Source organism: Mustela erminea, chromosome 1 (assembly GCF_009829155.1).
Source record: "Mustela erminea isolate mMusErm1 chromosome 1, mMusErm1.Pri, whole genome shotgun sequence".
Classification (NCBI taxonomy): Eukaryota; Metazoa; Chordata; class Mammalia; order Carnivora; family Mustelidae; genus Mustela; species Mustela erminea.
Window position 1 is genome coordinate 220,154,834 of NC_045614.1, and position 17,849 is coordinate 220,172,682.

General features: G+C 59.9%; 1 protein-coding gene across 6 annotated transcripts in view; it reads left to right on the top strand.

Annotated features, from left to right (window-relative positions):
• Positions 1–5,468, top strand: part of PCNT (pericentrin) — a 113,107-nt gene extending 107,639 nt beyond the window's left edge. For all 6 annotated transcript variants that reach the window (XM_032357943.1, XM_032357971.1, XM_032357961.1 and 3 more), the window contains 4 exons: positions 1,112–1,188; positions 1,886–2,021; positions 4,491–4,618; positions 4,993–5,468. In XM_032357943.1, coding sequence (XP_032213834.1) covers positions 1,112–1,188; positions 1,886–2,021; positions 4,491–4,618; positions 4,993–5,036 — 385 coding nt within the window. In that variant the 3' untranslated portion in view covers positions 5,037–5,468. The remainder of the gene's footprint in view (positions 1–1,111; positions 1,189–1,885; positions 2,022–4,490; positions 4,619–4,992) is intronic.
• The last annotated feature ends 12,381 nt before the right edge of the window (positions 5,469–17,849 follow it).

Consider the following 17,849-nt stretch of genomic DNA (forward strand, 5'->3'; position numbering starts at 1 on the left):
GTGTGGTGGTGTCATCCTGGCTACAAGCCCACTCCCCGGGGGAGGTCAGGGCCCGGGGGTCCTGCCAGTCTCAGGGCCCCAGCTGTTGTTGGCACGGGCTGTTGTTTCGGGAGCAGGTGTGTGGGTCTCTGGTGTGACTGGGAATTTTGACCCGTTCAGAATTAACAGTGATGAAAATCCATTTTATAACTTTAAGATTTGCTGAGTTTTCACACGTTTGTCGCACTTACAATTGTGCCGTGGGATGTGTGCCGTCCTCAGCCCCAGGTCGTCGTCGTCCGTGTGGGCCAAATGCCCAACGCGGCAGCCGGGTGGGCTGGCTTCCCCGGCTTCTCCCGACCGAGCTGCAGAGCTCTACCCCCGCAGAGGCCCAGCTCTCGGCCGGCCGGTTCCAGCAGAGGTGGGGGCTGCCTGGCCTCCTCACTCTCCTGCTCTCAGCCCTCAGCCTCAGGGCACGTGGTCCCCTCATCTCTGAGTTTTGACCACACACCGCCCAGCCATCACCTGTCCGTCCATCCTTCCGGTCTGCGTGTTTGGAGAGAAGGCCCCGTGCCAGGGAGCCCGGTGGGTGCGATGCGGGCAGCCGCCCAGGCCCAGGCCCTGCCTTCAGCCTTCCTGCCAAGGGGCCGAGCATTTCCAGCGGCTGCGGTTTTGATGCGAGTCAGAAGGCGCCGTCTGGGAGGGCGCACGGTCAGAGGCAGCGGTGTCTAGAAGGAGCAGCTGGTAGGAAGGCCAGAAGGGTGTCTGCTGAGCCACGGAGGGGCCGTCCCAGGAGGGGCCAGGGAGCCCCCCCGCGGTGCACCTCTGGGGGCCGACCTCTGGCGCTCGTCACCCTGACAGCCCTGCTCCCCATCTGACCGAGAACGCCTGAGGGCAGTTTTTGCTCTTCCTGCCCTGAGTCATCGAGTGGCGTTTGTGGCGGCGGGGAGCGGGCGTTGCGGGTTTTGAACTGAGTCTGTGGGACCCTGGGCTGGTGGGTGTCAGGGCGGCGCCACAGCAGGGGCCACCCAGGTCTGATCCCAGCTGTCAGTCACGCCTGGACTCTCACTGCTCTTTCCACAACGGTTTTGCTCTAGTTTCCGATGTTTTGTGTCCTTTCCTTCCTTTGTAGGTTACGTTTCTTGGTTAAGAAGTGGCAAGAGGTAGATCGTAAAGGGGCCATCATGCTGGGCCGAGCGCCCCGTCCAGGTGGGAGCCCAGTGAAGCCCGCAGGAAGCCCTGGGGTGCGGTGGCTCGTGGAGGCGGGCGGTTTCAGTGCTGGGAAGCGCACACCAGCTACAGTGGGAACGGTGTGGAGGTGCCGAGGTAGAGGCGAGTGACCCCCGAAACAGACGGCTGCTGGGCTGCGGCTCTGCTTTGCAAGAGCCGGCCCCCCGCGGGCCCTGCCCCAGAGCAACCGTGTGCAGAGAACCCCCCCTCGCAGGAGGGCGCGCCCCCCGGTCCTGCAGGGAGGGCTTCGGGCATCTGGAGGGGAGGCGGCCAGACCCTCGACAGCTGGCCTTCCCCGGCCACCGATGGGTACTTGGGCCCTTGGGCCTTCAGGAGAGTTTGCTCCCCGACCAGGTATACCTGGTGGTCTCGGTTCAGCTTCTTCCTTCTCCAGAGCCCCCTCCTCAAAGCCGGGGTGGGGGGAGCGCCCCACTGGCTCCGCAAGGTCACAGAGGGCTCCACTGGGGTCAGGTCAGCCCAGCAGGGGCACAACACAAGTGATCAAACCTACATTTTCTCTAGAGCTTTTTGAAACGTAATTTTTATAAATCGGGTATTTTAAAAATGTTTTCAAATTGCCATACAGACTCTTAGAAGTTCGTCAATTTTAAATTTCGGTAGCGGGGTCTTCCTGCTAAAAGGCTTTCGTTTCTTTTCCTAACCCTCTGTTGTTCAGCCGTGGCCGGGGAAGGAGGCCCGGTTCCACGCCTGCAGGCTCCACCCAAAACCAGCTCGTCCCCGCCAACCCGGGACGTGTCCTCCAGCCACGCCGGGGACCGTGTGCCCAAGGCCTCCCCGCGCAGGAGGGAAAGGTGAGTGGGCTTCCGGGCCGCGTTTCCGGCGTAGGTGGGCCTGCGGGCCAGCTCCGTGCGCAGGGCGGCTCCCCAGACGAGCCGTGCTCACCAGTCCTGGGGGAGCTTGAGCTCATCTCTCTGTGCCATTCGGGGGGTTCTGCACACATGATGTCACCTCCCTGCGTCCCGCTCAGCTGGCTGTTGAGGTGTTTCCGCGCGGAGGGCCAGTGGGCGGACGGCGGAATGCAAGTTTGCTTCCACGTTACCGCGAGCGGGAGGAGCCCTGACTGCGCGGACCGGAGAGAAAGGGCTGTGGCCGTGGCTTCCCCTCCGGGTGTTACCGTGCAGGGGGGGCCTGGGTTTCCTTTCTGCAGAGCAAACGCCTGAACGCCCGCCTCAGGCACCGAGATGCGCGCGTCTGCTGACGGGCCCTGTGTTCCCTCCTCTCAGCCACGACGGTGCCAGATCTGTAACGCAGCCAAGTTCAGTCTGTCTGCGCGTGTGTCCGCACGTCCAGGGTCCCCCGTTTCTCTGCGCGCGCTTTCCGCAGCACGGCTCCGGGACGAGACGGGGAGGACGCGCCGGCGTGTGCGCCTCCAGCCCCTGGCTGACGGGGGCTTCTCTGCACACGGCTCGTCTCTGGTGGGGCCGTCCTGACGGGACAGACAGGACGTACGCGCGACAGGACGCACGCCCGGGCGCAGACGCGCACCCCAGCTTGGCACCAGCCGGGCGTGCGGCTGACTTGTGATCGCCTGCTGGTGACGTCCCACCGACGCGTGGGGCTCCTCGGGGAGATGTGCTTTGGAAGCTCTGGCCTTGGGCTGGCCCCAAGCAAGGCAGGGCGTGCGCAGGACTCGGGGGCCCGGAGGCCCAGCCCCGTGTGGGGAAGGCAGAGACGCTCCGTCTGTGGCTGTGGCACCCCTGGGGTCTGGGTGGGTGATGGTTACGGAGAGTCCGCGCCAGCCAGCGGCTGTCCCGTGTGGATGGTGCGAGGGCGAGCGAGACCCTAACCCGAAGGAGCGTGGGGGTCGCAGAGCAGAGGCCGGGAGGAAAGGTGCTGTGCGGAGACTGGGTCGGGCAGGTCGTGCCCCGAGCGAAGGGGATGCTTTGGGATGATCAAGGAGAGGCCAGTGGGTCGTTGGGTCACCCGCAGGGCACTGGGGGGCGGTTCTGGGGGACACGGCTGTGCAACCCAGTGGAGGTAACACATTTATACTTGAAAATTTCGTAAATAAAAAAATTTTTTGTGAATAAAGTAACATATCTTGGGGCACCTGGGTGGCTTAGTCGGTTAAATGTCCAATTCTTGCTTTCTGCTCAGGTCTTGATCTCAAGGTCATGAGATCAAGCGCTGCATCAGATTCGATGCTCTGCGTGGAGTCTGCTTGGGATTCTGTTTCCCTCTACCCGTCGCCTGATGGGCCCCATACTCTCTCTCTTACATAAATAAGTCTTTTTATTTATTTTTTTTTTTAAAGATTTTATTTATTGGGGCGCCTGGGTGGCTCAGTGGGTTAAGCCGCTGCCTTTGGCTCAGGTCATGATCTCAGGGTCCTGGGATCAAGTCCCGCATCGGGCTCCCTGCTCAGCGGGGAACCTGCTTCCTCCTCTCTCTCTCTCTCTCTCTCTCTCTCTCTGCCTGCCTCTCTGCCTCCTTGTGATCTCTATCAAATAAATAAATTAATTAAATCTTTAAAAAAAAAGATTTTATTTATTTATTTGACAGAGATCACAAGTAGGCAGAGAGGCAGGCAGAGAGAGGAGGAAGCAGGCTCCCCACTGAGCAGAGAGCCCGATGCGGGGCTCGATCCCACGACCCTGAGATCATGGCCTGAGCCGAAGGCAGAGGCTTTAACCCACTGAGCCACGCAGGCGCCCCATAAATAAGTCTTTTTAAATAATAAAATAATATGCAATAATTTTTATTCATTTTAACTCTGAGACGTTTTATAGAAGTTGGTTTTGTTTGTTTGTAAAGATTTGTCTATTTATTTGCGAGAGTGAGTGAGCCCAAGAGAGCATGAGCAGGCGGAGAGGGAGGGAGAAGCAGGCCCCCCGCTGAGCAGGGAGCCCGATGGCGGGGCTGGGCCTCAGGACGCCGGGATCGTGACCTGAGCTGGAGGCAGACGTTTCACCGACGGAGCCACCCAGGCGCCCCGGGAAGTTGGTTTTCAAAGCGTCGCGTGACACTCTGAAACAGCGCCCGAGCTTGGGGGCGCCCGGCTGGCCCCGTTGGCGGCCTGTGTGGCTCTTGATCTCAGGGTCAGGGGCTCGAGCCTCAGGGTGGGCAGAGAGAGGACATGCCCACGTACGCGCACACAGAAGCACACGGAGAAATACACACACTCTACTCTCTCATTTTGGGGTGCAGCAGGCGTCAGAAGGAAACGGCGTGTGGCCCCCGTCCCCGCTCTCTGCTGCTGTGTTCACCGTCGCTTGAGTTTCACCATTTCTTGGTGTGTTTGTTTGTTTGTTTGTTTGAAGATCCACTCCGTCCCTGGATTCGAGATCCGAAAGATCCCTGGCTGCTTCTCAAGACCCCGAGCGTTCCTTGACGGAATATATTCATCATTTGGAGATGGTCCAGCAGAGACTGGGCGGGGCCCCTCCAGGTAACAAGTTCTGTTTCTCTCGATGAGACGCGGCACCCGAGGAGCGCACAGTCCCGGGGCGCAGGCTGAGTGAGCTTCCGTCTTGTCACCAGCCGCCCTCGGTCGCCTCAGGACGGTCGCGAGTGCAGGGGCCTCAGACGGGTCCTTGGCGGGAAGCGTGGGGACCGTTTGCTCCTTCCTTCACGCGCTCGGGCCGCAGCGACCCTGCTTTGGGGTTGGGGTTTCTTCACCGTCCTTGAAACCGTGCTGCACCTCAGTTGTCTTTACCAGAAATGAGATTAATTCAGGGGCACTGTTTAAAAATTTTGAAATTCTTCTTAAAAGACGCAGGAAGACTTCTAACGAATTGCTGTGTCATTTTCATTTATTTTTAGATTCTGCTTCAAAGAGATCCTGCCGCCAGAAGTTAAAACAGTGAATAAAATCCTTGTGGCTCTTACCATGACAATTCCATTTGAGGAAAAGATTTGTTTTTTCCCTTTTCTCAAGGAAGACTCGTAGCATGGCGTGGCGTGGCATGGCGTGGCCTGCGCTCAGTGCCTGGTCTCCTCCCGTGCCTGAGATGCCGGCCCCAAGAGCCGCTCACGGGGCGTCCCCACCTCCCTGCGATGCTGGAGAGCCCAGTGGAGGATGTTCTGTGCGACTGCCGTGTTTTAGCTCCTCACCTTCCGACGGTGGCGTGCGCGCCTGGGGTGACTGGCGCCCGTCCTGCTCGGTGTGAGCGGCCAGAGCTGCCCGGCTGGCCGCCGCGTTGTTGGTCGTCTTAAAGTGTACAGATGGGAACTTGGTTTAAAAACAGAAACACCCCAAGAACAAAAAGAATAAAATCAAGCACTATTTTATTGTGAAAGGCCCTTGTGTTGTTTTTTAGTTCTATCCGATTTGCCCCATCATTGGTGAAAAACCAGAACAGACCTAGAATTTACGTTGAACTGGACGTCAGCGTTTTCGGCGGAATGCAAAGTCCTCCTCGCCCGGCAAAGAGAGAAAGAGAGCCACGTGCCGTGGTCTTTCTTGGTTTCTTAGTATTTCCATGGGGTTTCAGGACTTTGGAACGTCGTATTCATTCTGCTGGGCGTAGGTTTTGATGTCCAACCACTTTTTCGAATGACCGCATATTTCCGCAGTCGATTTTCCTTGTAGCCCGCGGCCCTGGGGCACGTCTCTGTTCTCCGTGTGTCCGTGGATGTGACCGTCAGGCCCATCGGTGGCCTTTCCTCCTCTTGCTGTCCCCGAGGCCGGGTCGTCCCAGCCCCAGGACTTGGAGCCCAGGCAGGGTCTCTTCAGTCTCACGTCCAGGAGGAGAGTCACAGTGGTAGGTTATCAAACACTGAATGGCTCGACCCTCACGTGGGCGGTGCCATCACGCCAGCTCAGTACCCGTGGGAGGAAATCCCGATGCCCCTGCCTTCCGCGGAGGAAACGCAGGGGAGAGAACCTTCTTGTTCACCGAGACGTGCGGGCCCGTTACTGGGCGGGGGTTGGGGGAGGCGTCCTCTGCTGGGTTCCTGAGGACGCCGCGGAGCCTGGCGCTGGCAGCCTCGTGTTCCCGTCTCAGCGGGTGCCGCTGTGTGGACTGTGCGGGGTCTCCGGCGGCGGATCCCGACTTGGAGGAGGAGGAGCAAAGTGCGTGAGGCCGCGTAAGCCTGACCGCGCCGTCAGGAGGACAAACACGGGGCCTGTTCTCTCAAGGAGACAGGACCCAGTGCAGTGGTGAAGCTTTGTCCTTAAGTTGAGGGACGGCACCTGTGAAGGTAGTTTTTGGGATCACTGAGGGTACAGCTGACTCGGTACCGGATGGTAGATTTTTAGGGAGTTGTTAGTTGCAAATCTTGGGTGTGCTGACAGGTAACAGAATGATGCATTCTTAGGCTTTGTACGCAGAATTATTAAGAATAAGGAGCCACAACAGGGAGATACACATCAGAACCACAATGAGATCCCACCTCACACGGGTCAGAACGGCTAAAATCAACACGTCAGGAAACGACAGGTGCTGGCGAGGATGCGGAGAAAGGGGCGCCTCCTGCACGGCTGGCGGGAACGCAAGCTGGTGCCACCGCTCTGGAAAACAGCACGGAGGGTCCTCGGGAGTTGAAAATGGAGCTGCCCTGTGACCCAGCCATCGCACTACTGGGTATTTACCCCAAAGATGAAGACAGAGTTATCTGAAGGGGCCCCTGCCCCCAGAGTTCACAGCAGCGACGCCCACGGCAGCCGGACTGTGGGAAGAGCCCGGACGTCCGTCGGCAGATGCACGGACAGAGAGGACGGGGTTCGTCTACACGACGGAATGTGACTCGGCCATCAGAAAGGGAGACGTCCCGCCCTTGGCATCGGCGTGGATGGAACCGGAGGGGACTGTGCTCAGCGAAGTCAGTCCGTCAGAGAAAGACAATTATAGGATCTCACTCGTGTGTGGCTTTAAGAAGACAGAGGACCACAGGGGAAGGAAAAATAAAACAAGATGAAATCAGACACAAACTATTAGAGACTCAACCATAGGAACAAACAGGGTTGCTGGGGAGGAGGTGGGTGGGGAGTGGGGTCACGGGGGGTCGGGCATTCAGGAGGGCACATGGTGGGACGAGCCCTGGGTGTTGCGTGCAGCGGGACTCCCTGACCTCCGCCCCTGAGACTAATACACTGTGTGTTAATTGAATTTAAACATTGTTTTAAAAATATTTAAAAAGGAGCCACAACATAAACAGTATACTTTGGAATGGCTCTTTTTAAAAAATTTTTAAAATAACTTTCTTTTTATTTATTTACTTATTTGTCAGAGATCACAAGCAGGCAGAGAGGCAGGCAGAGAGAGAGGAGGAAGCAGCTCCCTGCTGAGCAGAGAGCCCGACGCGGGGCTCGATCCCAGGACCCTGAGACCATGACCCGAGCTGAAGGCAGCGGCTCAACCCACGGAGCCCCCCAGGTGCCCCTGAAATGGTTCTTTAGTCAAAGAAAATTCATGCACTTGAATATGTATTAAATAAACATGGCAGAATCGTTAAATGTTGAATCTAGTTCACACAGTGCATATGTGGTTGTTGTGTGAAAATTTTCACAACAAAAGATGAGCAACTGTATCACGACCAGAGTCTGGCCAGGATGTCCTCATCTAAGAACAGGATCCCGGGCAGGGGACGGAACCCCCGGGTGCCCAAAGAAGGGATTTAAGGCAAGGGTCTGACTCCTCTGATGGTGCGGGAGCCGTGAAGAGCCCGGCCAGCAGCTGCCGGCCCTGGCGCTGCAGGGTCGAGAGATTAGTCCCAGCGTCGCAGGGACAAGGTGCCCCCAGAAGGAACTGGCCACACAGAGGAGACATGTTGGCTGCCAGGGATGCCGCGTGCGGCACCGTTAAAAAGAAGCGGCCATCTCCACCCTGCTGTCCACCAAGACCGACAGGGAGCGTGGGATGGTCCTGGCGTGCGGCAGGCGGGTGGGGATGCATCTGCAGCCGCGGGCGGCACCACCCACCCCTTCGGTTCTCCTGCCTCACCCACATTTCCTGACCCAGACGGAACGTCGCGCACCTGCCTGACCTGGGGGGCTTGTGGTAGGGTGCCCTGCACCTCTCCGTGGCCCACACGGCCTTGCTGTCCAGGGGAAGCCGACCCCCTCTCTGGGACGGGGTCTCCCTCGTGACCGTGCGCAGCCGACACGCTGCGGCTTGTCACACCAAGTGGGGGCCCTGGGCGCGGGGGAGCCTGCCGCCTCCCTGTTCTGTACGGGGTCGCAAGGCCCTCTTCCTCCTTCCCTGGGGCCTTGGCTCCTGGCCCTCAGCCAGCACCGTCCAGAAAGACCGGAGACCTCGGTCATCTTGTTTTAGAAGACTTTGCTCGTTTACTTTCACAGTTGAGCCTGAAAGGACCGAGCACCAAGAGGTGCCTGGTGAGTGTGGTGGGCTACAGACCGCGGTCCCCATCGTCCCGCGAGCCGGCCACCCAGCTGCCTTGTGCTGACTGGAGTGTGTCCTACCAGCCAGGACAGTAACCCTGTCTCTGCTGATTCTGGGGACAGTCTCCGCTCATTGTTCAAAGGGACCGTTGTCCCCTGGGGGAAGCAGTCCTTCCTTGGGACAGCCCAGCCCAGCGTCCTAGGCTGAGAAGCAGAAACTGCCCAGGAGTCCTTCAACATGAATGGCGGTCACGGGCTGAGCCTGTCTTGCCCACAGGCTCCAGGCTGACCGTCCCGGCTGTGGGAGGAACTACTCCAGGAGCGCAGGCGGGCCTTGCCACCGTCTGCTACCGCGGGGAGGGAAGCTCCTAGTGAGTCAGGGGTGCCACCCTTGCTGTGAGAAGCCGTGATGGTGAGTGAGAATTTGGGACGTCCACCGTTGAGCTTTGGGCAGGAAAAGCAAATCTGGGCCCAACACAGAAGTGGACGGAGGCTTGGGGACAACGGACCAGGAGAAATCTCATGTAGTTTATTCCGAACAGTCTTGTGTCCCTTCTATTTTCATCATGTTTTCTGCCCACCGGAGTGTCCCGAGGCCAGTCAGTTCTGACCCTGCCTGGCGATGTCACGACAGCCCCACAGACTGCCCCACCCCAACGTGAGCCATGTGTGGGGCCCCCGGGCCTCCCACACTGCTGCCTGGCCAGCTCCGAACACGGGTGACCCATGGCCTCAGGTCTGCTGCGGGGAAGGGCTGGGCGTTGCTGTCCTCCGTTTGGTACCAAGGCCACAGCTCAGAGGCAGCGAGCAGAAGCCGCGCACAGAGCTGACTGTCCCTGTGGGCATGTCCCCTCGGCCCCCGCCGCCCCACTTAGCATGGCCGGAGGCGCACTGGCCCGGAAGACCCCAAGCCTTGCTCAGGGTTGTATCGTGGCTTCTGGTCGCGAGGGCTGGCGGCATGATGGAAGTCAGTCCCCAGCTCCCCACCCCAAAGCTCTCTAGGGACCCCGCCACGAGTCCACTCAGCGAGAAGCTCCGGTACGGGCAAGGGGGGGCTCGGTGTTCAGATCAAGAGGACACTCCTATCAGGAACGTGCAAGGGTTTTAGGATCCGGGAACCAATGGCAAAGACCAGATCCTTAAGGTTTCAGCACACCTCCCACACCTAGCACTGCCGGCGACAAGGGTCCCGCTGTCCCCGCCTGCCCTGTGTGCCCTGTGGGCTGCGTGTTCCCTGTGGGGGCAGGTGTCGGGCTGGTGATTCTCTGATGGGAACGGAGTTACCAGCAGAAGACGACAGAGCTCTGCGTGAGGACCCTGGTGGTCTGCGCTGCCCACACCGTGGAGCAGTGGCCGGTGTCCTGCGTCGGGGGAGCGCTCGGCTGGGGCCGCGGGTCGTCAGTCCTGGTCTCCAGGGAGGCTCGTGGCCTGTGGCTTCCTCAGTGCACAGACAGGAGCCACACATCCAGATACGGCTGTGATCCAAATCCAGACGGGTGTCCCCCGTTGTCGGCGGTGCAAGGTGCAGCTACTGGCCTCCGACGTTGGAAGGGACAGCATGCTACCCCGCAATCGGCTCGCCCCCCGGAAACTGCCGGAGTGACAGCCCCAGCTGCCCATGGGGCCTTCCCCACGGCCGGCATAGACCCTGTGGCTTTCTGTCCCCCAGGACCTGTTGCTGTGATGTTTTCATGCACTAGACCCAAGCGCTATGGTGTCCAAACCATTCGAGGCCCAAAATAAGACTGTGACGGGCGCCGCTGCCTCTGTCCCCGGGAATGGAACTGTCTTTTATGACTGGTGTCGAGGAAAACCTGAAAAGGCTCCTGACTTTAATCTTTTCATCAGGGGTTGTAGCTTCTGGACTCTCGTCGAGGGTTTGGTCCCAGAAGAGAGCAGCCCTGCTCCGGGCGGAGACGGCCCGAGCAAGTCTCAAAACGGGGTGAGCAGCATCCCCGAGGGCTGAGCCCGCGTCGTCCTCGCTCTGGCTGCTGTGAGCAAAGCCGCTACAGTCCAGGACGAAATGTGTCGCTCACAGTCGTGGAGGCGGGAGGTCCAGGGGAGCGCATGGCCGCGCTGCGGGGGCCACACTGCCCGCTGGGGCTTCCCGTGGCAGATGGAGAGCTCCCGCGACGCGTCAGGCTCTGAGCCACCCACAGAGGCTTTGCCCTCACGACCCCCGGAACGACCCCCGGAACCGGGGCCTCCCACAGCTCCCCTGCCGTCGCGTTAGCAGGTGCGCAGCAGGTGCGCCTTAGCAGGTCCCACCAAAGCGGGTGGTGCCCAGTCTCCCAGGCCCCCGCCTCCTGCCTCCGGGGGTGGGCAACAGGCTCCTGGGGAGCTCGCTCGGGCCAGCTGGCGGCCCCAGAGATCCCAGGCTTGCTCCGCAGACGGGTCTAGAGAGCGCGCTGGCCACCCTACCCGCCGGCTCGGGGGTGGGGGTGGGATTTCCATTTGGCTTCTGCCACTCCTCAGGCCCTTGTTGCCAGGAGCAGAGGCCAGTGCTAAGACCGACGTGGTGGCCGGCTTCCTCCGTTACAGAGGAGGCGGTGATCGGTCATCCTGGGACTCAGCCCGTACTGCAGGTGTCAGTGTGGCCCCCCTGTCTGTGGCGTCTGTGAACTTGCAGACCGCACCCCCCCGCCCCAGCCGCCTCTGAGTCCCCGGCTGTTCCGCGATGAGTGTGCATGGTGAGCGCACGGTCCAGAAGTCAGGGGGCTCCCCGTTGTTGGCGGCGGCCCCGGACAGGAGGTGACTGCCAGCTGGCCTGCGAGCCGGACCAGGCAATCAGCCCGAGGCCCCTCACGCCCTCCCGGTCCTCGGTCCCCTGTGGGAGCTGTTCCCAGCAGAGCCTTGTGGAGTCCGTCCGGATTGAGTACGTGACTGAATCCAATGAAGGCCTCAATCTAAACCTTCAGCTGGTAGGTGGGTGTGGAGACCTACCCGTCTTCCGCTGCCCGAGACGGGCCTCCCAAACCAGCTCCCTGCGAGCCGTACCTGCACCCGACAGCCGGCAGCGGTCGGCCTCACCTTTTGCCTCCTTCTCCTCTGGGTATCCGCGCACGCGGGCCTGTGTGTGAACGGACACGCGTGTCCCCGCGGCCGGAGACAGCCGCCTTGAGTGAAGAGGACTGAAGGCCGCCTTCCAGCAGGGGCTTGGGAGCACGTCCCGCAGCCTGGAGGGACCGTCTCAAAGTGGTGTGTCCCTTGAACCGGCAGCCCCCCCGCCGCGGGAATCCGTGAATCAAGAGGCAGACCCTGTCGTTACGTCTGCAATTGAAGTCCTTAGGTTTCTTTTTCTTCCAGTGCATTTTCATGTTTGTACTTTATCTGAATTGAAACAATTTCTAAGTCATCTCTGTGGCCCACGCGGCGCTTGGACTCACGACCCGAGACGGGGAGCTGCGTGCACCACTGATGCGGCCAGCGGGTGCGCCTGCTTTTTAGTTTTTTCATGGAATAAAACGTTCTTCACTTGTGCTTTTATTTCTAATGCATTTTTATTAACTTTTCATTTTACCTTTTAATTTTTTTCTTTTTGTTTGTTTTTACTTTCTTTTTTAGGTAGGCTTCTTGCCCCACGTGGGGGTCGAACTCATGACCCCAGGATCAAGTCATAGACTCCACTGCTGGCGCCAGCCAGCGGCCCCCATGTTTTCCTTTTTCCTCGAAGGACGGTCGACACGCAGTGTGGCAGCAGCTGCGGGCGCAGAGCTCAGCGGTCCCAGTCCGTACGGGGTCGTGCAGCAGTGCCATCACCAGGCGCCGTCACCCGCGCTCGTGGGTCTGACCGCCTCCCCCCCCTCCCCCCCCCCCCCGGCTGCGGTTCTCACGCCCGTGACCCGCTCGTCAGCGGCAGCCGGTGCCGCGTCGCCCCCGACCCCCTACCTTCCCCCGGCAGCCACCAGTTCTTTGTGCTCCTGGGCCGACTCCTCCAGTCTTCGGTTTGTTTCCAGACCCCGCGAGTCAGCGAGAGCCGACGGGTCCCTCCCTGCCGGACGCGGGATGCGGCTGCTTAGCATAAAGCGCTGCGGCTCCAGCCACACGGACCCGCGGGCGGGTTCTGTTCTTTTTCAATGGCCAAGAGCAACCCCACCGTGAACGCTTACCGCCTCTTTATCCGTCCTCCGTCGCCGGACCCTGGGCCGCCCCCGTGTCCTGGCTGTGGTAGACGCGCCCGCAATGAGCACACGGTGCGGGGATCTTCTCCAGGGAGTGTAACTAACTGTTTCTTAGTCACAGTGAAGCAGCAGCAAGACGCACCCACACGGGTCACCGGGGCTCCACCGGCTCTTCCCCGTCGTGTCGCGAATGCAAGAGCAGCTCTACCTTCACCGCCAGGACGCTGACTCCTTCTGACCCGCAGTTTCCAGCCCTCCGTAGTTCGCAGGCCAGTGAATAGTTGATATGTTCCTGGTGAGTGTCCTTTGGGGGCGTCCAGGACCTCTTAACCCTGTAGTCTGCACTCGGGACCACGGGAAGCATAGAGTTAGTTCCCTGGGGAACCGCTGGGGGCGGTGGGAAGTGGACCACTCCTGTTTGCAGCCCTTGGGTTTCTGCTCACGCCTCCCTCCCACGGGGAGCACGGTGCCGTAAAGGTCTGGAAGGCGCCCTGTCTTTGCAGAGTACCAGTCCGGCTCTGACGCTTCGGCCGTGCCTCTGGCTGGCTGTCCCAGTGCTCTGCCAGGCAGCAGGCCCTGTGCTCCCTGCCCGTGTGCCGCGCAGTGTGCAGTCCTGCACCTCCTTTGCGGTGAGTGAGTCCTGCCTCGTGACGCCCCGCGCGGGTCCTGTGCCCGAGCAGCACACGTCCGTAAATCCTTGCTGCCTGTATTTGTGGGCACGAAGGCCAAACTGACACAGAGAACGTGAGTCTGCTGCTGTGGGAGGGAGCGGCTCTTCCCGGACGGAAGTTGCCTGATGGCCCTTCTCGAGGTCAGGAGCCCCGCGGGAGCTCAGCACTGGTCTTTTGTGGGCAGGCTGGACATTGAGCAGCAGCGACTTTGAGCCAAGCTCAGCTTTGGTCAGAGAACCCTCACCGCTGGGCCCAGGAGCAGAACATCACCCGCCGTCACCCTCGTCCTTGTGCTCGTAGTGCCGGTGAGAACTGCTGCCCGACATAGCGGCGGGCGCATTCTGTCCACCTGGCTGTCTCGTCCTTCTTTCTGGGATGCCCGTGGACGTTCGCATCTTATACAGAGACCACCCCGCACGGTGCCTCTCCGAACCTGCCCTCAGGCTTCCATCACAGACCGCTTTGTCCCACGCCGCTCCTTATTTTCACTCCAGCCCCGACCAGTCCCCCAGGTCACCCAACACTGCCCGTGAGTCATATATATTCTCATCTTGGTTTACTCATTACATTAAAAAAAAAAAAGGTAAATGACTAGGAGCTTTGCCTTATGGGAGGGCACACCGTCCCACACCATCCCACACTGTCCTACATGCTGTCTGTTTTCATTTTGAACTCACAAGCCAGCCCATTTAGGAACCAAGCTCAAGACGTTTGCGCCTTTGTCCGTGGGTCATAAAGGTCCGCGGACGTGATGGCCGTGGAACGCCAGAGCAGCTCTCAAAGAACAGCAGCGGATGCCACGCGGTCTGGGCTCGCCTGGGACCTCTGTACCTTCTCCTGCTGAGTCGTGGTGTACTGCTTAGGATGGGTTACTGCTGGGCCCAGCCGACGTCGTGACTTCCTAAGTTCGACAGCCCGTCTCAACGGGCAACTTCGGCTGCGTGGTGACTTGAGTGCCCCAAGGTCAGGTGTTCCTTCTCTATCTGAGCTCAGCAGCAAACCAGCATAGGATATTTTTTTGCCCCAAAAGACATATAAATTCTCTGCTCCAAGTAGTATGGCATGAACCCCGAGCCCTGAATTGTGAATCTCCTCGTGGGACATGCCAGAAACCCCACGTTGCGTTGATGCCCACCACCAATAACCGCCAGTACCACCTGCTAGACACCTGTGATGGCCTCCATCCATTACTGCCCCCTTACGGGGCACGCTAACAGGACACCACGATGATGGTCCAAGTGTGTGGATATCGGAGTTCTGGGTTCTTCTCAGAGCTCAAGTTCTCCAGCTCACTCGGTATTTGAGTCAGAGCTGGGTTCCGGGGGTGCTACATGCTGCTTCTGGAACCGGAAGCAGTCCAACGATGTCTGGCTTTCTAATTGTTGAAGGCACCGGGTGCAGGAATTGTCTTTTACTTTCAGAAGGCTGCCGTGTGGGACACCGCTGACCGCCGGGTCCCCCAAACTGGGACGGCGCTGCAGGACCCTGATCTTCAGAGGATTTCTTAGTCCCTGCGGAGCAGCTGCCTCTCACCAAGGTCTCCAGCTCATCTGGCTGGTGAACATGTTGTTCTTGACCGAGTGGGACGATGCAGTCGTCAACATGGCCTTCGGACAAAACTCTGTATTTGGTTCACGTGTCCCACAACCACAACCTGGGGGCCAACATCAGCCGTCAGGCATGTGAGTAAAGGGGTCTCCAAGAGAGATTCTTGTTGTGTCAAGCCACTAAGTGTGCAGTCATTTGTTACGTGGCTCTGGATACCCCGTCATGCCCGCAGCTCCCCTTCAGTAAGTTCATACCCTGTTTGCGCAGGTCTTAAAACCCGCATCGTAGAAGATTGCTTGTGAGCCAGTAACTCCTTCCAGCCAATGTTATTTTCTTAATTTATTTAAATTCAGTTAATTCACATGGAGTGTATTACTGGTTTCAGAGGTAGAGGTCAATGGTCCATCGGTTGCACCTGACACCAGGGCTCATCACATCGCATGCCCTCTTTAATGCCCGTCCCCAGTCACCCCCCCACCCCCCCAGCCACCCTCGGTTCGTTTCCTCGAGTTAAGAGTCTCTTGTTGTTTGTCTCCTCTTTGATTTTGTCTTGTTTTATTTTTCTCTCCCGTCCTCTATGTCCATCTGCTTTGTTTCTTAAATTCTGAGTATCAAAGAGATCACATAATTGTCTTTCTCTGACTGCCTTGTTTCACTCAGAATAATCACCTCTAGCCCCTCCGGTTCCATCCACGCCGATGCCAAGGCCGGGACGTCTCCCTTTCTGATGGCCGAGTCACATTCCGTCGTGTAGACGAACCCCGTCCTCTCTGTCCGTGCATCTGCCGACGGACGTCCGGGCTCTTCCCGCAGTCCGGCTGCCGTGGGCGTCGCTGCTGTGAACTCTGGGGGGCAGGGGCCCCTTCGGGTCACTACGTTTGTCTTCTGCCCAGTTTTGTATTGACATTCCAGCTCCCTTCCGCTTTCTGCAAGGGTCATGCTGGTGAGTTAAAGGTATTGGGGACCAGCACTCATCAAACACACTCATAATCCAGGCCCACACAAATTTTCCCAGTTCCTGGAAGTACATGTTGGCTGGTCTTCCAGCTTGTTTGGGTTGAATGGTATCTCCGCCCCCTCTCAGAAGAGGAGGTTGAAGTACTAACCCTGAGTACCTGGGTCTTTGCAGAGGATCCAGTTCGGAGGAATTCCTCCGGGTGGGCTCTAATTCCCTATCACTGGTGTCCCCCTAAGTAGGGGAAATTCGGACACAGAAACAGACACGCGTGGAGGGGAAAAGGCATGTGACTATGAAGGCATAGACGGGTGTCACACACCCACAAGCCGGGGAACACTGACCACGGCCAGCGAACCAGAAGCTGGGAGAGAGGAGTGAGACTTCTCAGAGCTCACAGCAGGACCACACATGCTGTCCTTTTTTTCTTTAAACTTATTATTATTTTTTTTAGTAATGTTTACCCCCAACGTGGGGCTCTAGCTCATGACCCCTAGACGGAGAATCCCATGCTCTTCCGACGGAGCCAGCCAGGTGCCCCCATGCTGTCTTGTTCTGACTTCTGGCCTCCAGAGACAAACTCCTGGTAAGCCACCTGTCTGTGCTCCAGTCCTTTTGAGGGGAGGGGACTAGGGTTCCCCTCCTTTCTCATGCTTCCAACTAAATTATGCCCCCAAATAGCTGTGTTATAGGCGTCCTTCCGGCAGGCGGGGGGAGTGCTTGCTACATAGGGAGAGGGAAGGCACATGGGTAGGCTGGGGATTGCAAACCTTTGATGGCATCTAGCGAGGTGCCAAACACCTGCAACCCGGGTCATGGCCCCAGCTTTTCCCAGCCAGAGCCCCACACTTGGCATAACAGAACTGTCTTGGTGGGGAGTTCACCATCTCTGAGGTATTCGTCTCTGGGCCTGGCCCTGGTCTTTGTCATCTCAGCGTGGCAGACGGTTTCTTTACCTGCAACCGAAGACCCGCCATCCACTGCTAGCCATCCGCTACCCGTTGTTTTTTCCTTTTAGATTTCCATTTATTTTTTAAGATTTTTATTTATTTTGTCGACCGAGAGAGAGAGGGTAAGCAGGGAGCACAGGGGAGGGAGGGAGCAGACCCCCACGGAGCAGGGGGCCCACGCAGGCCTCGATCCGGGACGCCGGCATCCTGACCTGAAACGAAGACTGACCAGGCGCCCCAGTTTTCCTTTTTATTTAATTTTTTAACGTGGGCTTCACGCCCCCCGCGGCGCCCCGCGCAGGCCCAGAACTAGGACCCCGGGACTGAGGGCGGAGCCGAGGTCGGAGTCGGGCACTCCAGGGCCGAGCCACCCGGCGCCCCCGTCCTTCTCCGGGGCTTCGGCGGCGCCCCGAGGGCCCCGGGCCGCACACCCTCCCGGGCGGCTGCCGTCGCGCGTCCCCACCGGCGACCTCCGCTGCGTTCCCGGGTCCCTCCCGCCGCCGCCGGCTTCTCCCTGCGCGGAGGCCGCGTTCGGGCTCCAGACCCGGAGCGGAGGGTCCCCGCGGGGCTCCGGCCGGCCTGGCCCGTCGCGGGGCGCGGGGTCGGGGTCCCTCGGGCCCGGCTGCGGCGGCTCCAGGGCGGACACACGCCCCGCCGCGCCCCGGGGCTCCCGGGGTCACCGCGTGGTCCGCAGCGGCCGCGGGGCTCACCCCGGCGGCGCCCGGAAAAGGACGCGAACACGCACGCAAGCCCGGGGCCCCGCGCGTCCCCGCCGGCGCCGCAGCCGCGGTCCGGGGCGCAGGGGGCTGCGGGGGGGGCCGGCCCGGCGGAGAGCGGCGCCTCACCCCCGAGACCCCGGCCGCGGCGCCCCCGCACCCCAGCCTCGGCGGCGGGCAGTGCCCAGCCCAGCTGCACAGCGTCCGGGGCCCCGCCGACCCGCCCGCCTCTCCCAACGGGGCTCGCGGGGCGCTCGCCGCCACCTCGGGGCGGACCGCAGCGCTCGGGCTTGCTGGGCGGGCCGGCGGCGGCAAGCCCCGCCCACGCCGGGCCGCGCACGCGCACTCTCTCGCCCGCCCCGCCCGCCGCGCACGC